General features: G+C 49.1%; 1 protein-coding gene across 1 annotated transcript; it reads right to left on the bottom strand.

Moving 5' to 3' along the window:
• Positions 1-5784: 5784 nt before the first annotated feature.
• Rela (RELA proto-oncogene, NF-kB subunit) lies at positions 5785-17039 on the bottom strand. The gene is made up of 11 exons (XM_004656681.2): positions 16746-17039; positions 16103-16129; positions 15850-16001; positions 15553-15701; positions 14638-14729; positions 13966-14097; positions 13033-13137; positions 12592-12804; positions 8361-8441; positions 8204-8278; positions 5785-7130 (listed from the first exon to the last, which is right to left on the bottom strand). The coding sequence occupies exons 1-11, from the start codon at positions 16750-16752 to the stop codon at positions 6505-6507; spliced, it is 1659 nt and encodes a 552-aa protein (XP_004656738.2). The 5' UTR covers positions 16753-17039; the 3' UTR covers positions 5785-6504.
• Between the last annotated feature and the right edge of the window lie 4927 nt (positions 17040-21966).

Below are 21966 nucleotides of genomic sequence, written 5' to 3'. Positions count from 1 at the left end.
CAGAGTGAGACCCTACCTTGAAAAACCAAAAAAATAAATAAATAAAAAAATATTTTGGGGCTGGAGAGATGGCTTAGCGGTTAAGCACTTGCCTGTGAAGCCTAAGGACCCCGGTTCAAGGCTCGGTTCCCCAGGTCCCATGTTAGCCAGATGCACAAGGGGGCGCACATGTCTGGAGTTCGTTTGCAGAGGCTGGAAGCCCTGGCGCACCCATTCTCTCTCTCTCCTCTATCTGTCTTTCTCTCTGTGTCTGTCGCTCTCAAATAAATAAATTAAAAAATATATTTGGGCTGGAGAGATGGCATAGTGGTTAAGCACTTGCCTGTGAAGCCTAAGGACCCGGGTTCAAGGCTTGATTCCCCAGGACCCACGTTAGCCAGATGCACAAGGGGCCGCATGCGCCTGAAGTTTGTTTGCAGTGGCTGAAGTCCCTGGCGTGCCCATTCTTCCTCTCTCTCTTTCTCTCTCTCTCTCTATGCCTTTCTCTCTGTCATTCTCAAATAAATAAATAATTGAATAATAAAATTTTTTTTAAAAAAATATTTGAGCCAGGCGTGATGGTACACGCCTTTAATCCCAGCACTTAGGAGGATTGCAGTGAGTTCAAGGCTACCCTAAGACTACATAGTGAATTCCAGGTCAGCCTGAGCTAGAGTGAGACCCTGCCTGGAAAAACCAAAAACCAAAAACCAAAAAAAAAAAAAAAAAAAATTGAAAGAAAGGAAGAGAGAAACTGGGTGTGGTAGCACACACCTTTAATCCAGGAATTTAATTCAGGAAGCAGAGGTAGGAGGATTTCCATGAATTCAAGGCCATCCTGAGAGTACATAATGAATTCTAGGTCAACCTGGGCTAAAAAAAAAAGGAGAGAGAGAAAGAATTGGTGGGTGTTCTTGGCCTCTTGTTCCTGAAAACAGACTCCAGACCCATGTACCACTTTGTATATCTGACTTTATGTGGGTACTGGGGCCATTAGGCTTTGCAAGCAAGTGCCTTTAACTGCTGAGCCATTTCTCCAGCCCTCAGGCACTAATACATACATACATACATACATATATACACACACACATACATGCACATACACTTATATTTCTGAGAGAGGGAGAGGGCGAGAGCTCCAGCACTTCTTGGTGCTACAAATGAACTCCAGATGCATGTCCCACTTTGCATCTTGATTTACATGGGCACTGGGGAATTGAATCTGGGTTGTCAGGCTTTGAAACCAAGTGCTTTTAACCACTGAGTCATCTCTCTAGCCCCCAACCAATTCCGGGGGTGACAGCTTCTCTATTCCATGCCCCAGGGCACTCAACCCATTCACTGGCCCATGATCTCTGTTCCACACCAGGTGGGTCCTTTCCTATGAAGTGGTTTCAGCAGGTCGAAATTAGGACTTTATCTAAATTCTTGGTTTTCTGACCTGAGGTCCAGCCAGGGTACATGTCTTATCTAGCCCCTGCCCCAAGCCAAAGGAGGCTTACTCTGCTGAGACCCTAAGTCTGTTAACTGGGGCTCTGGCAGAATAAATGAGGCTGAGTAATGAGGGCAGACATGAGGAAGGCTTCACAGAGGATTTAACATGAGGACTAGTTTTGAAGGTTGAGGAGCCTGCTGGGGACTGTTGGGGAGATGGCTCAGTGGTTAAATGTGCTTGCTTGAAGGTTGAGTCTACCAAGCAGAGATGCCAGAGTATTCCAGTAGGACCAGTCTGAGATGCACTGGACTGGAGACAGGGCATAAGGAGTCTAGGATCAGAGGCTTGAGGTAGATCAGAACCAGTCATGATGGGGGTACACTAGGGAGCCTGATCAGCAGTTCCTATGTGTGGGCCAGTTTTCCCTAGTTACGGACTATGCCACTTTTCTCATTGCTTTAACAAAGTGCCTGGCAAAAGCAGTTTAAGGATGGGTTTATTTCAGTTCACAGTTGTAGTGGGCACAGTTCATCACAGTAGAAATATCATGGTCACACTGTCCAGTCAGGAAATAGATATGAATGTTGGCACTCAACTTGCTTCCTCCTCCTTTTTTTGTTTCTTGTTTTTTTGTTTTCTTCCAGGTAGTCACTCTAGCCCAGGCTGACCTGGAATTCACTCTGTAGTCTCTGGGTGCCCTTGAACTCATAGCGACCCTCCTACCTCTGCCTCCCGAGTGCTGGAGTTAAAGCCATGTGCTACCACACCTGGCTGTCTTTTCCTTTCTTAAAAATATGCTTTCATCATTATTTATTTATTTATTTTTAGAGAAGAGAGATAGAGAATTAGTGCACCAGGCCCTCAGCCACCGAAATTGAACTCCAGACACTTACACTGCCTAGTGGGCATATGCAGCCTTGCACTTGCCTCACCTTTGTGCATCTGGTTAACGTGGGATCTGGACAATCAAACATGGGTTGCTAGGTTTGGCAGGCAAGTGCCTTAACTGCTAAGTCATCTCTCCAGCCCCCTTTTCCTTTTTATTCAGTCCAAGACTCAGCCCACAGAATGGTGCCACCCACACTCAGAAGGTCTCCTCAGTTAAATCTCGCTGGAAAATGCCCTCAGAGACTCACCTATAGGTGTGTCTTCTAGGTGTTTCTAGATCCACTCAAGTTGACACTGAACCTTAACCATCATTGAATATTAACTCTCTCAATGAGCAGGGTGGAAGGCTTTGGTCACCCTGGGAGTCTGCCAAGACCTGAGATCTGATCATGTGGTTGATAGATATTTAAAGAGATAGTGATGGGCTAGAGAGATGGTTTAGCAGTTAAGGTGCTTACCTGCAAAGCCTAATGACCCAGGTTCAATTCCCCAGCACTCACATAAAACCAAACACAAAGTGGCGCATGCATCTGGAGTTCGTTTGCAGCAGATAGAGGCCCTGGCAAGCCCATTCTCTCTCTATCTCTCTCTCCTTGCAAATAAGTAAATAATATTAAAAAAAAGAAAATAGGGCCAGGTGTGTTGACACACACCTTTAATCCCAGTACTAGGGAGGCACAGGTAGGAGGGCTGCCTTGAGTTCAAGGCCACCTTGAGATGACATAGTGAATTCCAGGTCAGCTTGAGCTACAGTGAGACCCTACCTCCAAGAAAATAAATAAATAAATAAAAGAAAAGAAAATAGCCAGGTGTGGTGGCACATGCCTTTGACCTCACCACTCGGTAGGCAGAGGTAGAAAGATCACTGTGAGTTGGAAACCACCCTAAGACTACATAGTGAATTCCAAGTCAGCCTGTGTTACAGCGAGACCCAACCTCAAAAAATAAAAAATAAATCAATAAATAAAAATAAAAAATTAAAGATAGTGACAAGTGAAATCTGAATATCAAGAGCCCTGTGGCTGCAAGGAGTCCAGTGAGGATGGCGGCTGTAGCAGTGGTCCTGGGGGGAGGAGGCAGTGGTGAAAATAGGGGGAAGCGGGCAGATTTTCCAGAACCTCCGAAGGGACGGGTTGCACGTTGGTAAGGGAGAGAAGAGGTGGCATTCACAGTAGTGGCCAGATTTCTGGCTGGAGTTCCTGAACGGTGAGCGAGACAAAGGAAGAAAGAGGGGCAGGCTGGGATGGCTTAGGTCACTTGGAACAGGGTGTTTGAGAGACGTCGGAGTAGAAGTCTCCAGTGGTTAGTTCCCAAGGGACAGAAGGCTGTGCTAGAAACAAGGATTTGGGACTGATGAGATATTAGCATGGTGAGGTCACACAAGGAGTGTGGGAATGACTGACAAGGCTTCACCGCAGAACACTGAGAAAACCAAAAAGTGCAAGGTGCAGCCTGACCCCGAGGTCCTGGGCTCAGCGTTCTCCCTCCACCGCTCAACCTTATGAGATTACGCTCCGCTGCAGGCCACCTTCTGGTTACAAGCCTTTTCACCCACAAGATCCTGCGCCTTTTGCTTCGGCTCCAACCAGCCCAGCCTGTCCGGAGCTCCCTAGTAAGTTCGCTAGGGGCTTGACCCCATGACTTGGCCTCTGCTTGCGCGGGCTCCGCCCCGGCCTGGAAGTTCAGCTTAGCCAGATCCCTGAAGAGGCCTCCTCTGCTTCAAGCCCTGCCCCTGGGCACGGCACGCCCCCTAAGCAAGAGTTCCTAGTGTTTGGCTCCCCTGTATTCTTGTCTTTTCCCAACTTTGGCCGCCGGTCTGGTCCGCGTCGTCTTCCCAGGGGCCAACTATCCCGCTGTACATCTAAGCTCAGTTCCCAGGGGACTCACTGCCCCCACTTGACCCTGTGGCATCATCCTTCCGCAATCGTGCACAGCCCAGAACATCAGATGTCAGACATTTCAGCCCAGGGGTTTCCCCAAACGTTTTTCCTCACCTCCCTGGCACTGATTGCTCCCAGTGCACCGGCACGCCCCTAACGTCAGGCCTACTGGCAAGTGTCATTCGTGGATGCGCATGCGCAGGACAAACCAGGAAGTATGTCCAATTACAAATCATATGCTGTCTCCTGGCCTTTGTTTAGATCTAAGGCTGTGGATTAAGGTTTTATCTTTCCTCCCAGAACAGAGTATCAAAAGCATTAATGAGTTTGCATAGATCTTTAATTGGCATCACCCTTTTTCCTGCAGAAGCAACCCCTCCCTTCCCTTGGTCACCCAAGAGATGAGGCACAGGGTTTTTGTTTGGTTGTTTGAGAGCGGGACCAAAAGAATGGGCACACCAGGGCCTCTAGCCTCTGCAAACGAATTCCAGATGCATGTGCCACCATATGCATCTGGCTTGAGTGGGTACTGGGGAACTGAACCTGGGTCCTTAGGCTTCGCAGGCAAGCACCTTAATCGCTAAGCCAGCTCCCCAACCCCTGGTGGTGGTTTTGAGTCTCCCACGCTGTCATCTTATTCACTATGTAGCTGAAGATGCTCTTGAACTCATAACCCTCTACACTCGTCTCCCAAGAGCGGGAATAGGAATGCACATTTCCTTTTCTTCTTTTTTAAGACCCCATAATTTTTCTTCATTAGATATGGACTTTTTTTGGTTTCTCAAGGTAGGGTTTCACTCTAGCCCAGGCTGACCTAAAATTCACTGTGTAGTCTCAAGGTGGCCCCCAACTCATGGTGATCCTACCACCTCTGCCTCGCAAGTGCTGTGATTAAAGGCGTGCACTACCACACCTGGCTGTTTTTAAGTTTTTTTTTTATTATTTATTTATTTGAGAGCGACAGACACAGAGAGAAGACAGATAGAGGGAGAGAGAGAATGGGCGCGCCAGGGCTTCCAGCCTCTGCAAACGAACTCCAGACGCGTGCGCCCCCTTGTGCATCTGGCTAACGTGGGACCTAGGGAACCGAGCCTTGAACCGGGGTCCTTAGGCTTCACAGGCAAGCGCTTAACAGCTAAGCCATCTCTCCAGCCCTTGTTTTGTTTTTTTAAGACAGGGTCTCATGTAGCCTAAGCTGGCCTTAAACTGTTCCTCCTGCCTCAGCCTACCTAGTGCTGGTATTAGACATTTGCCACACCTTGGCACCTATTCAGGGTTCTTGATTATCTCCAGGATGGTCCCACCCTCATCTCACTTGGTTGGGCTCTCAATGCTGGCTAGATCTCCTGTGAGACCCATTCTCTACTACCTAAAACCTGGAGCAAATGAGGCCTTCATGTAATGCTTCCATTCCCATAGCTAATGGGTCCTGCTGGGATGTCTGCAATGGGAACCTTGCTTCAGCTGCCTGTGCCTGATGGTAACCAGTTTTCTGAGGCAACCTCAGATCAGAGCCTCAAATGACAGTGCATATTAATGACCAACTCAACATGACCAGCAGTGTGCTCAGTGTTTGCTAAAAGAAGGCAAATTTCTCATCAATGCGGTAACACATTTATTAGTTAAGAGTAGAAAGAGCAAAAGTCCAACTGCTTTAATTTCTCAGCAAAAACTGCCTTTTGGCTGCAGAACTTCCAGGGTGCCCTCCTCCACTCTCAAATAACTTGCCCTGTTTGTAAGGCACTTGAGAAAAGGGAGAGCCAACTCCCTCAGAACCATAAAGAGGGCCAGTTTTGTCCCACCAGTTCCTGTCAAGCCACAACTCAGCATTGGTAAGAGTTGGCTCTTCAGGGCAGGAAGGCAGGCCCTCAAGTGCTGGTTTGTCAGGCAGCAAATACATAGGGACTGCTAATAGGAGCATTATTATGGATGAAGATGTAGATAAATCCACAATATGAGAAGACACTTGATAGTAAGGCCTTATAGCCTTAAAGGCCACAGCTCCAGACTGCCCCTCTGTCTTGGAAAGTGCAGAAAACTGGAGGATATGAAGGGCCCCCCAGAGTTTCCTACAGGGAAGGGAGCTGACCATCTACAGAAGGGAAGGGTCTGAGTCCTCCCAGTGCCATTTCCAGAGAAGTTAATGCTTCTGCTTAAGCACCTCCAGAAAGAGAGAGAGATACTGCCAATAACAGGATAAATGTGCCACCCAGAAGACATCGCCCAAAGAAGCTGGAGCACACTCCCCAGGATCCATAGTGCTTTGGAGAGTACTTCACTCCCCTGCAAGCTGGTGCTTTGGGCAGGGCCAGGCCCAGCCCCTTAGGAGCTGATCTGGCTCAGAAGAGCTGAGAAGTCCATGTCCGCAATGGAGGAGAAATCTTCATCTCCTGAGAGACCATTGGGGAGCCCCGAGGTCCCCAGGGGTGTGGGGGCTGGGTCAGGGGGCCTCTGGGACCCTGTTACCAGGCGAGTTATAGCTTCAGGGTACTCCATAAGCATGGGTTCAGCTGTGGGGTGGGACATGGATATACCCTGGTTCAGCAGCTGCTGAAACTCCGAGTTGTCGACAGATGCCAGGTCCGTGAACCCACCTGGGTCTGTGCTGTTGCCAAGCAAGGCCCCCAGGTCTTCATCAGCATCAAACTGCAGTTGCAGCAGGGCCTCTGACAGTATGCCTTCCCCAGCCTGGGTAGTCTTTGGGACAGGTGGAGGCATGGCTTGGGTCTGGGGAGGGCTGGGAGCTAGAACTGAGACAGATGCTTGGGGCTGGGCCAGAGCTGATACCATAGCTTGGGAAGAGACCAAGGTTTGGGTGAGGACTGGAGCAGGGGCTGGTGCCAAGGCTGAGGGTTGGTTTGAGATCTGCCCAGAAGGCAGCACCATGGGAGGAAACTCATCAAAGTTGATGGTGCTGAGGGATGGTGCAAAGGCATAGGACTGGGGGGCTGAAGGAAAGAGACAAAGAAGCAGGGGTCAGAAAAAGTACTAAAGACAGACCTCCCTCTTGAGAGTGCTTGCTATCAGTCCTTCCCTATGGTGCCACAAACAACTGTTCCCTCACTACTTAAGCCCACAAAGTTCTCTCACTTCTGACCTTCTTAAGCTCCCCTCATTTTACAGCTGAACACCCGAGAGGATAGGCCTGTGAAGCACTAGGGAATAGTGGCCTAGTGTGCACATGACTACTTTTGAGCCACATGCAAGCACTCAATCTGTTACATTAGCTGGGTGTGGTGGCGCAAGCCTTTAATCCCAGCACTTGGGAGGCAGAGGTAGGAGGAGCACTGTGAGTTCAAGGCCACCCTGAGATTACATAGTGAATTCTAGGTCAGACTGGGCTAGAGTGAGACCCTACGTTGGGGAAAAAAAAAAAAAAATCTACATTAGAGCTTCCTCCCCCCCTTCCTTTAATTCCATCAAAAGCTGGAGGCAGAGACTGCCCATTTTCAACACCTATATCTCAAGATACTCAACTCAGGGTTTTGTTTTGTTTTTGTTTTGACTGGTCCTGTGGGTTGAACCTAGGGCTTGTACGTGACAGCAAGAGCTCTGTCACTGAGCTACTTCCTCTGCCCTCTTTTTTACTTTTTCTCTTGAGAAGCTGTTCAGGCTGGCCTTGAGCTTGTGATCCTCCTACTTTACCCTCCTGAGTAGCTAGGATTACAGGACTGTAACAGCAGACCCAAGCCCACTTCAGGATTTAAATGGAGAGCGCTCCTCAGACTTCGGTGTCCATTAGCATCCTCAGGAAATTGCTGGTTCCTGCACTACACTTCCAAAGCCTCCAGTTCACCAGCCTATGATGAGGCCCAGGGCTCTTCCATACCTGCACTGCTTCCCAGGTGATCCTGACATAGGTCTCAGGCCTCATCCCTCAGCAGTATGGGGCCCATAGACAGCAGAATTCAGACTGCTGGTGAGGGAGGCTGCTGCCTCTGCTCATTCCCTTCTAGAAAATATGACTTTACTCTGAAAAAATTTGAATGTGGCATTCCAGTAGGACAAAAGGAATCCTTACCTGGCTTGGGGACAGAAGCTGAACTTCGGGAAGGCACAGCAATGCGCCGGGGTGGAGGCCGGGGGTCAGTAGGTCCTACAGGGCAAAGGCTAGGTCAGCTCTCAGTTCCCAAGGTGTCCCCTTCCTGATTGTGGGCTCTCCCCATTCCATATCTCACCATTGAAAGGACTCTTCTTCATGATGCTCTTGAAGGTCTCATATGTCCTTTTGCGTTTCTCCTCAATCCGGTGGCGATCATCTAGAAAAACAATGGGGAAAGTGGGGCTTGTTATCCTTAGCTGACTCCAGTGCTCTTGGAGGCTCCTCAGGAGGGTGAGGGACCACACTTTCCCAAGATCCATTCACCCAACCAGTAAGATGTCATGTGCCAGGTGTGGTGGGTCACGCCTTTAATCCCAGCACTCAGGAAACTGAGGAAGGAGGATTGCTTGTGAGTTTGAGGCTACCCTGAGACTGTATAGTGAATTCCAAGCCAGTTTGGGCTGGATCCTACCTCGCAAAATCAAACCAAATCAAACAAAAAAAGAAGTGATATGTGACACCAACAACTTTCTTTCTTTCCTTTTTTTTTTTTTGGTTTTTCAAGGTAAAGTTTCACTCTAGTCCAGGCTGACCTGGAATTCACTCTGTAGTCTAAGGGTGCCCTCAAACTCATGGTGATCCTCCTACCCCTTCCTCCCAAGTGCTGGGATTAAAGGTGTGCGCCACCACGCCTGGCTACAGCAACAGCTTTCTAAAAAGAATCTGTTGACTGAATCTGACTCATGGGTAAAGGGCTCTGCTCTGGGGAACAAGAACCTCCTGCCCCTACCTAAGCCTGAAGAGAAGCACCTCAGACAGTAAGCCTGCCTAGTACTTCCACACACTCATCCTACCTACTGGCTTTAGTCTGCAGCTTTCAGATCTAGCACCTCAATTCCATTTGGCCAAAGGTAATAACTTCATTCTCTCTCCTCAAAAATCTGGGCTGGAGAGATGGCTTAGAGGTTAAGGCGCTTGCCTACAAAGCCAAAGGACTTCGGTCAATTCCCCAGGACCCACATAAGCCAGATGCACAAGGTGGTGCATTCATCTGGAGGTTGTTTGCAGTGGCTTGAAGCCCTGGCGTGCCCATTCTTTCTTCTCTCTCTCTGCCTTTCTCTCTCAAATAAATAAATAAAAATAAAATATAAAAAAAAAAAATCTGGGTTTTCCAGTGCACTTCATCCTAGCCCCAGCTGAAACCACAGAGGAACTGGGGAAATGGTCAAGGGTTCTGCTTTCTTGGTGAACCTGATATCAGCACAAGGGTGAAGGAGACATTGAGGACACTCAACACCTACCAAAGCAGAGATCCAGAGGCTCCTAAGAGCCCATCACTGAAGCAGATTTAAAATGCACCCAACATGACTTAGAATTTTGCGGAAGAGGGAGCAGAAAGACTGTTAGAGCCACAAGTTGGGACATTGGGCACAAAGACATTGCCTCTCCCCCATAACTGACTGCTGCCCCCACAGACCCACAATCCCCATGGGGTTGACCTGCATCCCCAAGGAGGAGGGTCTCTTCGGAAAAGGGGCAGGGATGAGAGAAAGGATGGTACCAACATGTGTTGTTTATATAGTAAGTATGTCCATTGCTAATAAAAATAAATTTTAAAAACTCTGGGTTCTGGGCTCAGCAGTTAAGGTGTTTGCCTGTAAAGCCTAAGGACCAGAGTTCAATTCCCCAGTACCCGTGTAAAACCAGATGCACATATGTGGCATATGTATCTGGAGTTCGTTTGCAGTGGGCGGAGGCTCTGGCATATCCATTCTCTCCCTCTTAAATAAATAATAATAATATATTATAAATAAATAATAAAATATAATAATATATGTAAATAAATTTATATATGGGAACCTGCTCCTTTCTCCTATGTCTCCTCACCATCTGCCTGTCCTGTCATCAAAGCCAGACATCTTGAAGATGTCTTTAACATCTTTTCTCTCTCACTTTCCACCATTCACTAATTCCACACCTATTTGCCAAGCACCTACCATGGAGATATGGCCATGAGTAAGCACACAAGGAACTTACTCCCTCCCAAAAGGCAATCCTCAAAAAGGAGGTGGCTTTAGAGATGGCTTAATGGTTAAGGCACTGGACTGCAAAGCCAGAGGGTACTGGTTTGACTCTCCAGGACCCACGTAAGCCAGATACAAAAGGGGATGCATGAGTCTGGAGTTTGTTTGCAGTGGCTGGAGGCCTTGGTATGCCCATTCTCTCAAATAAATAAATAAAATATATTTTCAACATAGTATCAGGAGCTCCACGGAAACACATGCACATGAACAAGGTAAGGGAAACAGTAAGATGGGGGAGTCTGATCTAAAGGTGGTCAGGAAAGGATTGGTGTGAGCCAGTCACACAAATGCATTCCAAGCAGAAGCGACAGCAAAATACAGGTCCTGAGGACAGGTTGAGCTTTATTAAAATCACAAGCAAAAAGGTCATGGGGCTGAAGAGTAATGAAGATGGGATACGAGGTGTGGCCTTTTCGTTCTGCCATTCTCCTGCAAGGCTCACACTTTATCTTCTCTTCTGTATCTGAGGATGACCTTGAACTTCTCATCCTCTTGTGTCCAAGTAGGAAACCCAGGGCTTCCTACAGGCTAAGCAAGCACTCTGCTAACTAAGCTCTATCTCCAGCCCCTGTCTCTCCCTAATTCTCTGTTCACAGCAGCTAGACTGAGTTTCCAGATCTGCTCAACAAGTCTCTGCCTGGAGACCTTCGATGCTTCCCTGCTTTCAGAATGAAACCCTGGGTGCAGTGTGGAGCCTCCTTTGTCTGGGCCTGTACAATGCTTAATGATAGCTTCCACCATAGATACCCTTGAACAGGCTGTGCACTTACCAATATACCCCTACCCTTCCAGGACCAGGTCATTTGTCTGGAGAATGCACCTTTGGGTGTCTCCAAGATAAATGCCACCTCCTCTACCCATTTCCAGCTCCCTGTACTTGCATTCCCATGATACTCCACACACCTCACCTCCACATGGCATGTCATTCTGTGATGTAAGATGATTTGCATGTGTGTCTTCCTTGTGGCTGAGCTTGTGAAGGGAAGGGAATCTCTCATTTATCTTTGTATTTACAACAACTGGCACAGGCCCTGCTTGAGCATAAAGCTTTGAACAAAATGTACCTGAGCTGTATGTAGTGACAAGAAACACTGTGGAGGGCTGGAGAGATGGCTTAGTGGTTAAGTGCTTGCCTGTGAAGCTTAAGGACCCTGGTTCGAGGCTCGATTCCCCAGGACCCACGTAAGCCAGATGCACAAGGGGGCATACGCGTCTGGAGTTTGTTTGCAGTGGCTGGAGGCCCTGGTGCGCCCATTCTCTCTCTCTCTCTCTCTCTGCCTCTTACTCTCTCTGTCACTTTCAAATAAATAAATAAACATAAAACAAACAAAAAGAATTAAAAAAAAAAAAAAGAAACACTGTGGCAATAAGTCTACTATGGCCTGGGTTCAGATGCTGACTCAGCCTCTCACAGCTGTGTGAGCTCAGGAAAGTCTCTACCTTCAAAAGCCAGAGATTAGCTGGGTGTGGTGGTGCATGCCTAATCCCAGCACTTGGGAGGCAGAGGTAGGAGGATTGCTGAGTTCGAGGCCACCTTGAGACAACATAGTGAATTCCAGGTCAGCCTGAGCTAGAGCGAGACCTTACCTCAAAAAAACAAAAACATAAAAACAGGGCTGGAGAGATGGCTTAGTGGTTAAGCGCTTGCCTGTGAAGCCTAAGGACCCCGGTTTGAGGCTCGGTTCCCCAGGTCCCACGTTAGCCAGATGCACAAGGGGGCGCACGCGTCTGGAGTTCGTTTGCAGAGGCTGGAAGCCCTGGCGCGCCCATTCTCTCTCTCTCCCTCTATCTGTCTTTCTCTCTGTGTCTGTCGCTCTCAAATAAATAAATAAATAATTTAAAAAAAAAACCAACAAAAAAGGTGAGAGATTTAATACCTTTAAAAACCAAAACAAACAAACAAAAAAAAAGTGAGAGATTGAAATCTGGTAAGTTACTGAAATGCTCACAACAGGGGCTGATGTAGAAGATGTTTTGGGTGTGATTGTTGAATGAAGCAAGAAATGGATTGTCATTACAGTCATGTGTTGCTTAACAATGGGGACACATGCTAAGAAATGTGTTATTAGGCAAATCTGTTATGGTATCAATATCTTAGAGTATACTTACACAAACTAAGGTGTCCACAATGTCATCAAGCCCACTATAGTCCCTGACCAAAACATTCTGTGGCAATCACTATATGGTATGTATAAATCCCAAGTGCTGCCCCAGATGCTCAGCCCTGGCCTTTCTTCCAGTTGGAGCACACCAACCCTGGCGCCACCCTCCCCAGCCACATACCTGTGTCTGGTAGGTACTGGAACTCCATGGGCTCACTGAGCTCCCGATCAGAAGGCCTCCGCAGCTGCATGGAGACCCTCACTGGAGCCTGCAGGCTGGGGTCTGCATAAGGAGGAGTCCGGAACACAATGGCAACTTGCCGGTGCACATCAGCTTGAGAAAAGGAACCTCGGGCCTCCCAGCCCGGGCCCGTGAAATACACCTCGATGTCCTCTGCAGGAGATGGGTGGCAGTATAGGTCAATCTGTCCAACCTCCCCACAGCCTGCTCTCCCCAAATCCTGATGCTTCCCCCCCCCCCCCCCCCCCCCCCCGCTGTCCTGAACTGCTCCTGAGGCCAATGAAGTCCCAAGGCACTAGAGTACCTGGCACTTAGCACCTCTGCTCAGCCTTGCCCCTCATTTCTTAGTCCACTGAGTTCAGCCTTGTCCCTAGTGTGTACCTTTCTGCACCTTGTCACACAGCAGGAAAATCTCATCACCACCCAGGCAGCTCCCAGAGTTTCGGTTCACTCTGCAGATCTTGAGCTCAGCAGTATTGGGGGCACCTGAGGGTGTGACAAGAAGGAAGGAAGGAAGCTCTAAACCATCAGAGGTCCACAGGATAGCCTGCAGGAGATGTAACAGCCCAGCCCAGCCCAGCCCAGTGTACTCTTATGGGGATCACTTATGTGAAGATCACCCAGAACTTGCCAACTACAGCTCTGCAGCTATTTCACTTGGCTCCTTGCTCCAGCCAACTCAAGAACTCTTTCCCTGATGTGTGTGCAACACATTTCTAGGGAACACAGCAACGCACAAACAAGAACATTTCTGCTCTCACAGGGCTTACAGTTTAACAGAACTAATCTGATCACTCTGCCTTTGTCCACCTAATCCAAGCATATCTTCAGGGTCTGGTTCACTTCTACCTTGGCAATGAGACTTCCTTCCTCACTCCCAGTTTATACTGGTTTTCTGTCCTTGGGCTCCAGAACCGTTTTATCTTCATCCATCCTGCTGGTCACTTATAAAGATTGTGACGGATCAATGTCAGAGCCCAGTTCATCAGAGTTTCCTGTGAGCTGCGACTTTAGAATTATCACTGCCTCGCATTGTCTGGTTCCTGGGAGTTCATTTCCTAGAGTCATGAGCACAGTTCCTGGTGTGCCACCATGTGATGACATGATACACAAGACACCTGTTTCCCATCCAGACTATTGGCCAGCCTAGAAGCTACACTTTGATGGCTGCTCTGAGTCTTCTCTGCTCTGTTCCCAGCCAGCACAGTTGAGCAAAGAAGAGATGACTACAGGAAGTCAGGCTACACCCACACCAGCCCCTTCTCTCACCAGGTGCCCACCCTCTCCCCTTATTACAGCTCCCTGGCCACTCACGGTTATCAAAGATAGGATGAGAGAGGACAGGTGGCAGGCGGAGGGGCCTGCCTGATGGGTCACGTATTGTCACCTGGAAGCAGAGCCGCACTGCATTCAGGTCATAGTCCCCACGCTGCTCTTCTATGGGAACTGTTAGAAAGATAGGAGAGTCAGGGCTGAGAAGGGACAGTGAAGGGTGGATAAGGGGGGACATGCAGGGAGTTCTGGGTGGCTTATGAGAGTTATTTGAGGACATGTAAAACACAAGTCCTAGAGGAGGAAAACAGGTGGTAGACTGACTACACTGTGACCTGGAATATATGTCCCCTTCTCTGGGCCTCATTCTCAGTGGTAAAATGGGAGTGTGTATTGAATGATTCCATCTGCATTGTTTGTTTATTTATTTTTGCATTGTTTATTTTTAAATTTTTTTTTGGCTTTTCAAGGTAGAGTTTCACTCTAGTTTAGGCTGACCTGAAACTGATTATGTAGTCACAGGCTAGCTTTGAACTCACAGCAATCCTCCAACCTTTGTCTCCCAAGTGCTGGGATTAAAGGCGTGCACCACTACACCTGGCTTCCATCTGCACTGTAATCATGGCTACTGAGGGACTTGCAGGAAAGAGGGCCTGAGGAGGATGACAGAGGTATGTGTACTGCAGGCAGCCCTCGTGTGTGTCCCTCACCCACCTTGAAAGGGGTTGTTGTTGGTCTGGATGCGCTGGCTGATGGCTTGTTCCAGGTCCCGCTTCTTCACACACTGGATCCCCAGGTTCTGGAAGCTGAGGTGTTCCAGGCATCAGCGCCATGTCTCCAGCAGAGCCTGGTACCTTCTTTCCCTGCCCAGTCTGCCCTTTTCTCTCTTCCCACTGCCCAGGTCACTGTTCTGTGCTTCGGCCCCGTCAATGGCTTCCCACTATGTTGCACTGAAACCCACTCCTTCCTTAATGAACGAGCCCCTGTGAGACCCAGCCCATGCAAGTCTCCAGGCCAGCTTCCTATCCTCAACCACAGAGGCTTCTTTTCCCATCCTTAAACACACTCAACTCACTCCCACTTCAAGAGCAATATGCTGGTTTCTTCTGGGAATCCTCTTTTGTGTCTTTTAGTTTTTTCTCAATCCTCAAGTATTGGCAGAGAGGCCTTCCCCAACCTTTGAACTTAAAGTAATGAGTCTATCCCTTCTCCTTCCAACCTATTACTGTTTCCTTTCCATCACTAAAATTATTCTCTTCCTGTATCTTGTCCATTTCAATAATTATCTATCACCTATGTTTGCCAACTGCTATTAAAACTCCAGTAGAGTCCGTCAGTTCAGTGGTTATCTTTCTTATACAACAGACATCAAAGAACTGGCCCTTCCAGCCACAAGGGTCAGCAGCTCCAAGGTGATTAGGGACAGAACCTTATAAAGATTCTATCTGCTAGAGAAAGTAGACCCATCAACAGTTCACTTCAAGACAGAGGTCTGCTTTCTGGACACAGCACACAGCAAGGAGTGAGGAATTCTGCCACGTGTCCAGAAAAGAGTAATACTGTAACAGCTATGGGCTGCCCTGCCTCCTATTCCTTGACCACTCATGCCACCCCTGGCCTGCAGCTCACCTGTGGATGCAGCGGTCTGGGCAGAGGTCAGCCTCATAGAAGCCATCCCTGCAGTCCTTCCCTACAAGCTCATGGGGGTGTGGCCGGTGAGGTGGGTCCTTGGTGACCAGGGAGATGCGAACTGTTCCTGGTCCTGTGTAGCCATTGATCTGTCCAAAGTACAGAGAGGACTCTAGAAGCCAGCAATCCCAAACCTGGCTCCCAGGCACAGGGCAGTGGTCAGGACGCAAGTCGGCTGGGCTCCATAGTTCCTTCCACCACTCCTTCCCCTCCCCATTCCTGGTGGCTGGTCCCCACCTTGATGGTGGGGTGCGTCTTGGTAGTATCTGTGCTCCTCTCGCCTGGAATACTGCCTGCTGAGCGACCCTCACACTTGTAGCGGAAGCGCATGCCCCGCTGCTTGGGCTGCTCAATGATCTCCACGTAGGGGCCAGAAGCCTGGGCTGGCTCTGTAGACAGGATAGCCAGCCATCAAGGGGTGCACTCATGGTCCCTTAACCCCCTGACAATGCCTTCCCACCTACTAAGGAAGGATACCCCACTTACTTACCAGAGGGGAAGATGAGGGGGAACAGGTCTGAAAGGGGAGGAGACATTGTCAGCGCAAGCCGGCTGCTCATCCGCACCAGGGAGGACCTGATGGAACCAAGCTCCCTCCCAAGGAGATGGAGTCAAAACCCAACAACCTTCCCAGCAGTGAATGGGCAGGGGTCAAGGAGGCAGCAGTATGACTCCAGAAGTAAATGGGGGGTATGGGAACCTCTGCTCAGGAAAACTCAGCCAGGACCCTATTTTACTTTCATAAAGAAAACTAAGGGAAGGCACGACTAGAGGAACGGGGAGAAACTCTCTCCTAACCAGAAAAGGAAGCCAGAACCAACCCCATCGACCCTGGGGAGGGGGCGTGCAACTGAGTCAAGACTCACCAGCACTCCACCCCAGAGAGGACACTGAGTCAAGACCTCCTTCCACTGAGAGGGGAAACTGAGTCAGAATCCTCGCTGCCCGCCCCGCCCCGTGCCACTTTCCGGCCTGCCGCTCCCTGCGCAGCACCCCACGGCGCAGAAAGGGGCGGAAGGCGGCGCGGGAGGGAGGAGGAGGAGGAGGAGGAGGAGGAGGGGGTTGGAGGCTCCCGCTACGGCCCCCCGAGGCCCGAGCGCAGCCGCCCCGCGGGGGTCAAGGGGCGCCCTCACCGTCCATGGCCAGGGTCCCGGGGGCGGGGCCGGGGTCGCAGCTGAGCCCACGGCGCGCTACAGCAGAGCCATTCGCCAGAGGCGGAAATGCGCCGCGCGCGCCCGCCGTCGCGTCACTGCCCGGAATTCGGCTGCGCCTGCGCGCTGCGTCCCCGCCGCCGCCGCCGCCGCCGCCGCGCGTGGGGGGCCCGAGAGCAGGTGCGCGCCGCCGTCGGCGGTAGCCCGGAGCCGTGCGCGCCGCGTGGACGAGAACGAGACGGCGTGTGCCGGAGCAGCCTAGCTGGAGGCCGCTCCCGGGGCTGGCGCGACTCGGCTCCGCTCGGCTCGGCTCGGCTCGCGGGACTCCTGGGTCTCCGCCCCGCCTGGAGGGCGGGCCCAGGATTACTCACTCTGTTTTTAGGGGATTTCGGGTCCCCTCCCCCGCCCCTTGCGAACGCAGGAGCCTGGTGACGTCAGCCTGGGCCGGGTCTGGAACCGAGCCGGAGTCTCCGCGCTGAGGCTGCTCGCCCGGCGCGCGGAAAGGCGCGGGGCCTGCAGAGCCCGCAAAGGCCGTGTGGCCCAGTGGGAGTTGCTGCAGTTCAAAATCCCTGACCACCCGCCCGCAGTCTGGATGCAGCTGCGGGAAAGTGCTAGAGCCGCCGTGTTTGGCGAAGCCTGCTGCATGGATGGTGCGGTCGAGGACGGGAAGGGGTGGAGGCGTCCCCTATCATCCGGGCAGGTCGGCGTCTGTCCCTCTTAAGCGGGGACTTTAAGATGCCTTTCGAACCACGAGCCTTCAGAGAAGTCTGGGGGCCGGGCAACGGATGCTGGAAGACGCTCAGAAGCAAACCCTGCGGCTTCGTCCCCGCCGCCGGTCCAGGAAGGTTCCCCAGACCCAGCGGGAACCTTCCGAGCCAGCAGAGGTCACGCCCCGTGCGCATCTCCTCGGGGCCTCGCGCCTGAGCTCAGGCTTTGATGGTGAAAGTATTTCCAGTCCTGTGACCCCAGGGTGCGGGTATTGCTACCAGTGCCAAGGCACATGTCCGGGTCGAGGGAGGGGACCTGGGCTGGAGTATTCTCCAACCTCCATGCCTCCTTCTCATGCCAAAATGAGGATGCTTTACAGCGGACGGTGGGAGTCTTCTCCAGATGCAGAAAGACTTATTTTTGCTGAAATCGTTCTAAATTAGGAAATCATGTGGGAATTGGAAAAGATTGGAAATTCTGACTTGCTTTCCCAGGCTTTGAAAAAACAGGAAGAGAAAAGTGAAAATAGTCACCACCCCTCCCACTCATTTCAGTTTCTCCCCTGGTCCAGATTAGAAAAGTCAGTTTAACTGTTCTGCAACAGCAGATTTAAGGGCAACAGAAAAGAGTATGCTCTATGATTAATGGCATACAATAACCACTGATCCTTTCAGGATCATCTTTTTTATTCATTCATTCATTTATTATGGAGAGAGAGAGAGAATGGGCACACTGGGGCCTCTACCCACTGCAAATAAACTCCAGATGCATGTGCTACAATATACATCTGGCTTGCATGAGTACTGGGGAATTGAACCTCGGTCCTTAAGCTTCACAGGCAAGCGCCTTAACCGCTAAGCCATCTTTTCAGGCCCATGATTGTCTTTGAAGTTGACATATAGGTACAATTTAATAGAAGAAAAAAGTCAGTGGTGGCGCATGCAATTAATCCCAGCATTTAGGAGACAGAGGTAGGTGGATCACTGTGAGTTTGATGCCACCCTGAGACTACATAGTGAACTCCAGATCAGTCTGCGCTACCTCGAAAACTCCCCCAAAAAAGGAAAAACAATCTGAGTTTTAAGATGGGTGTGGTGGTGCATGCCTTTAATCCTAGCACTCAGGAGACAGAGGTAGGAGGATTACTGTGAGTTCAAGGCCACCCTGAAACTACATAGTGAATTCCAGGTCAGCCTGAGCTAGAGCAAGACACTGCCTTGAGAAACCAAATCTGAGTTTTGGGGGACTGGGAAGATGGCTTAGTGGTTAAAAGCAATTGCTGACAAAGCTTGCTGGTGCAGGTTCCATTCTTTTTTTTTTTTTTTTTTTCAGGTTCAATTATTGAGCCAGTTATTTAAGCCAGATACAAAACGTGGCGCAAGTGCTAGGCATGGTGGCGCATGCTTTTAATCCAAGCATTTGGGAGGCAGAGATAGGAGGACTGTCATGACTTTGAGGCCACCCTGAGACTACATAGTGAATTCCAGGTCAGCCTGGGCTACAGTGAGACCCTACCTTGAAACACCAAAAATAAATAAATAAATATAAAAAGGACACCTGATGCTCTCCTCTGGCCTCATAAACACACATGGGGCACACATCTGCACACACATCACATCACACCACACATGTAATCAATCAGTCAATCAGATCAGTCAGTCTGGGTTTTCAGCCAGACCTGGTGGTTGCAGGCCTATTATCCCAGCTGAGGAAGGAGGATAGAAAGTTCAAGGCCTAGTTGGAGAGATGGCTTAGAAGCTAAGGTGCTTACCTGTGAAGCCCAAGGACCCATGTTCCACTTTCTAGATCACTCATAAGCCACACAAAGTTGAGGCAAATGCAAGGCGGCACATGCCCACTAGGTGGCACAAGCATCTGGAGTTTGATTTCAGTGGCTGAGGCCCTGGCATGCCAATTCTCTCTCTCTCTCTCTCTCTAAAAATTAAGAAAAATTAAAAAAAAAACCCACAAAGCCTATTTGGGGCTATAGAGTAAGTTCAAGGCCAGCCTAATGAATATAGTTGACTTAGACTTTGTCTTACAAAAAAATAAGTTAAAGAGGGCTAGAAATGTCTAGTAGAAGGGCACTTGACTAACATATGCTATGTCTCAGTATTAATCTCTACATACACGCAAAAGGATTTTCTTTTGAAGACATAAAAAAAAATTCCAGACTGGAAGCATCGCATGTTCTCTCTGTGTGGATCCTAGCTACACATGATTGGACTTCTCTGTGAGTAGGAAGAAAACTCAGTAGCTCAGTAAGCTAGAAAAGGAATATAAAGGGAAGAGAAAGGATAGTATTGTATATATGTAAGTAGAAGAATAGATTAATGGGGGTGAAAAGCGAGGTCAGAGGAAGAAATTGAGTAGAGGAAAGGTGGAGGGAGGGCTAATCAAAATATCAGAGGATATAAATAAATCATATGGAATCCTACTTTTTTGGACAATGGAACGCTCGGGAGCCATAGATTATTGCTAGAAAATTTTCAGTGCCAGGGATGAGATACTTTCCAGTGAGATGGTGGCCAGGAAGGTCACTGATGCCCCCAAAACATTATAGGTTATTGCTGAGACTCTTTGGTTTCTCACCAGAAATAGATGGTAAGACCCTATTGCTAAAGACTCCACATACTTGGGCTACAAGGCCACTGAGAAATCCTGCTGGAACTGAGCTGATAGCCTCCTCCATGTAGATCAGCTGACAGAAAGCTGGAAGAAGCCATTCTGCATGCAGTTCGATGGGAGAAAGAGGAATCACCAATGCAGATACTCAACAGTGTACACTGCAAGTCTTATATTTGGCCAGCTAGGCCAAATGAGCCAACAGGTGCAATAGTGGCATGTCTGTCATGGTGGAAACCAGCTGCCCTCTAATTGGACTGGTGGCCTGCTCCATGGTAGGGAATACTTCCCTAATACTCAAAACTTAAAATAGGGGTAGTCATGAGTCCTAGGGGTGTAACGTCTGCTGCTGTCTGGCAAAATGTATATACTATGCTTATCAAACTGCCCAATAAGCAGTTCTCTTAATGTCCATACCTTTATATTAATGCTACTCTCACTTTTGGTAGACAATCTTCTATTTTCTGATGGCAGTGATCTTGGGAGGACTCAGAAGGCATTATGGTGCTGAGAAGAAGTGACAGGAGTGCTCAGTACTGCAATATCTCTATCACACCTTCCAAGGCTCAAGGTCCATTGTGGAAGAGGTGGCAGAAAGAATATAAGAGCCAAAGGAAGGTAGGACTCCTTGCAACGTGCTCCCCCCAGACACACAATGGCTTGGATATCCATGACCTCACAGTGCCTGACAGTACCTACACAAGACCATCATAATAGGAGGAAAAGATCATGACATCAAAATAAAAGAGAGACTGATTGAGATGGGGAGGGGATATGATGGAGAATGGAGTTTCAAAGGGAAAAGTGGGGGAAGGGAGGGTATTATCATGTGATATTTTTTATAATCATGGAAGTTGTTAATAAAAAAAAAATTGAAAAGGAAAAAAAAAAAGAAAGAAGAAAATCCAGGCTGGGGAGATAGCTCAGTAGTTCTGCTGGCCTGGTTCAATTTCCCAATATTCATGTGTTGCAGTCAGGTTTGCATTGCTGGCAGAAAACACCAGACCAAGAGCAGCTTGTGGGGAAAAAAGGGTTTATTTTGATTTATAGACTCAAGGGGAAGCTCCATGACTATAGGGGGCAAAGATGGCATGAGCAGATGGTGGACATCACCTCCTGGACAACATCAGGTGGACAATAGCAAAGAGAGTGTGCCCAACACTGGCACAGGGAAACTGGCTATAATATCCATAAGCCCACCTCCAATAATACGCTGCCTCCAAGAGGTATTAATTCCCAAATCTCCATCAGTTGGGAACCTAGCACTCAGAACACCTAAGTTTATGGGGGGACATCTCCACACCATGTAAAGCTAGTTGCACAAAATGGCACATGCCTCTGAAGTTTGTTTGCAGCAGCAAGGGGCCATAGTGCACTCATACCTCTCTCCCTCCCTCCCTCCAGTAAATATATACATTTTAATGAGGAAAGTCGTGGGGACCCAGCATGGTGGAGCATGCTTTTAATACCAAGAGGCAAAGGTAGGAGGACCACTGTGAGTTCAAGGTCATCCTGGGACTACAGTGTTAGTTCCAGGTCAGCTTGGGCTAAAGTGGAACCCTACCTCAAAAAAAACTAAAAAAAAAAAAAAAAAAAAAAAAAAAGTTGTACTGGTGTATACCTGTAATTCCTGCACTTGGGAGGCTGAGAGGATTATCTGAGGGTTCAAGACCACCCAGGCTACATAGCAAGTACCAGGCCATGCAAGGCTGAATAGTAAGATTTTTTTGTGAAGCAACAATAACCAAAGGTTTTATACGCAAAGGGACATTCCATTCCCCAGTATAGGGAATTGAACTTAGGGTCTTATGCAGGCTAGACAAGGTGCACCACTGAGTTGTATCTCCAGCCCAACATATATTTCTTTACA

Source organism: Jaculus jaculus, chromosome 1 (genome assembly GCF_020740685.1).
Source record: "Jaculus jaculus isolate mJacJac1 chromosome 1, mJacJac1.mat.Y.cur, whole genome shotgun sequence".
Classification (NCBI taxonomy): Eukaryota; Metazoa; Chordata; class Mammalia; order Rodentia; family Dipodidae; genus Jaculus; species Jaculus jaculus.
This window is presented reverse-complemented; position numbering and strand designations above follow the sequence as displayed.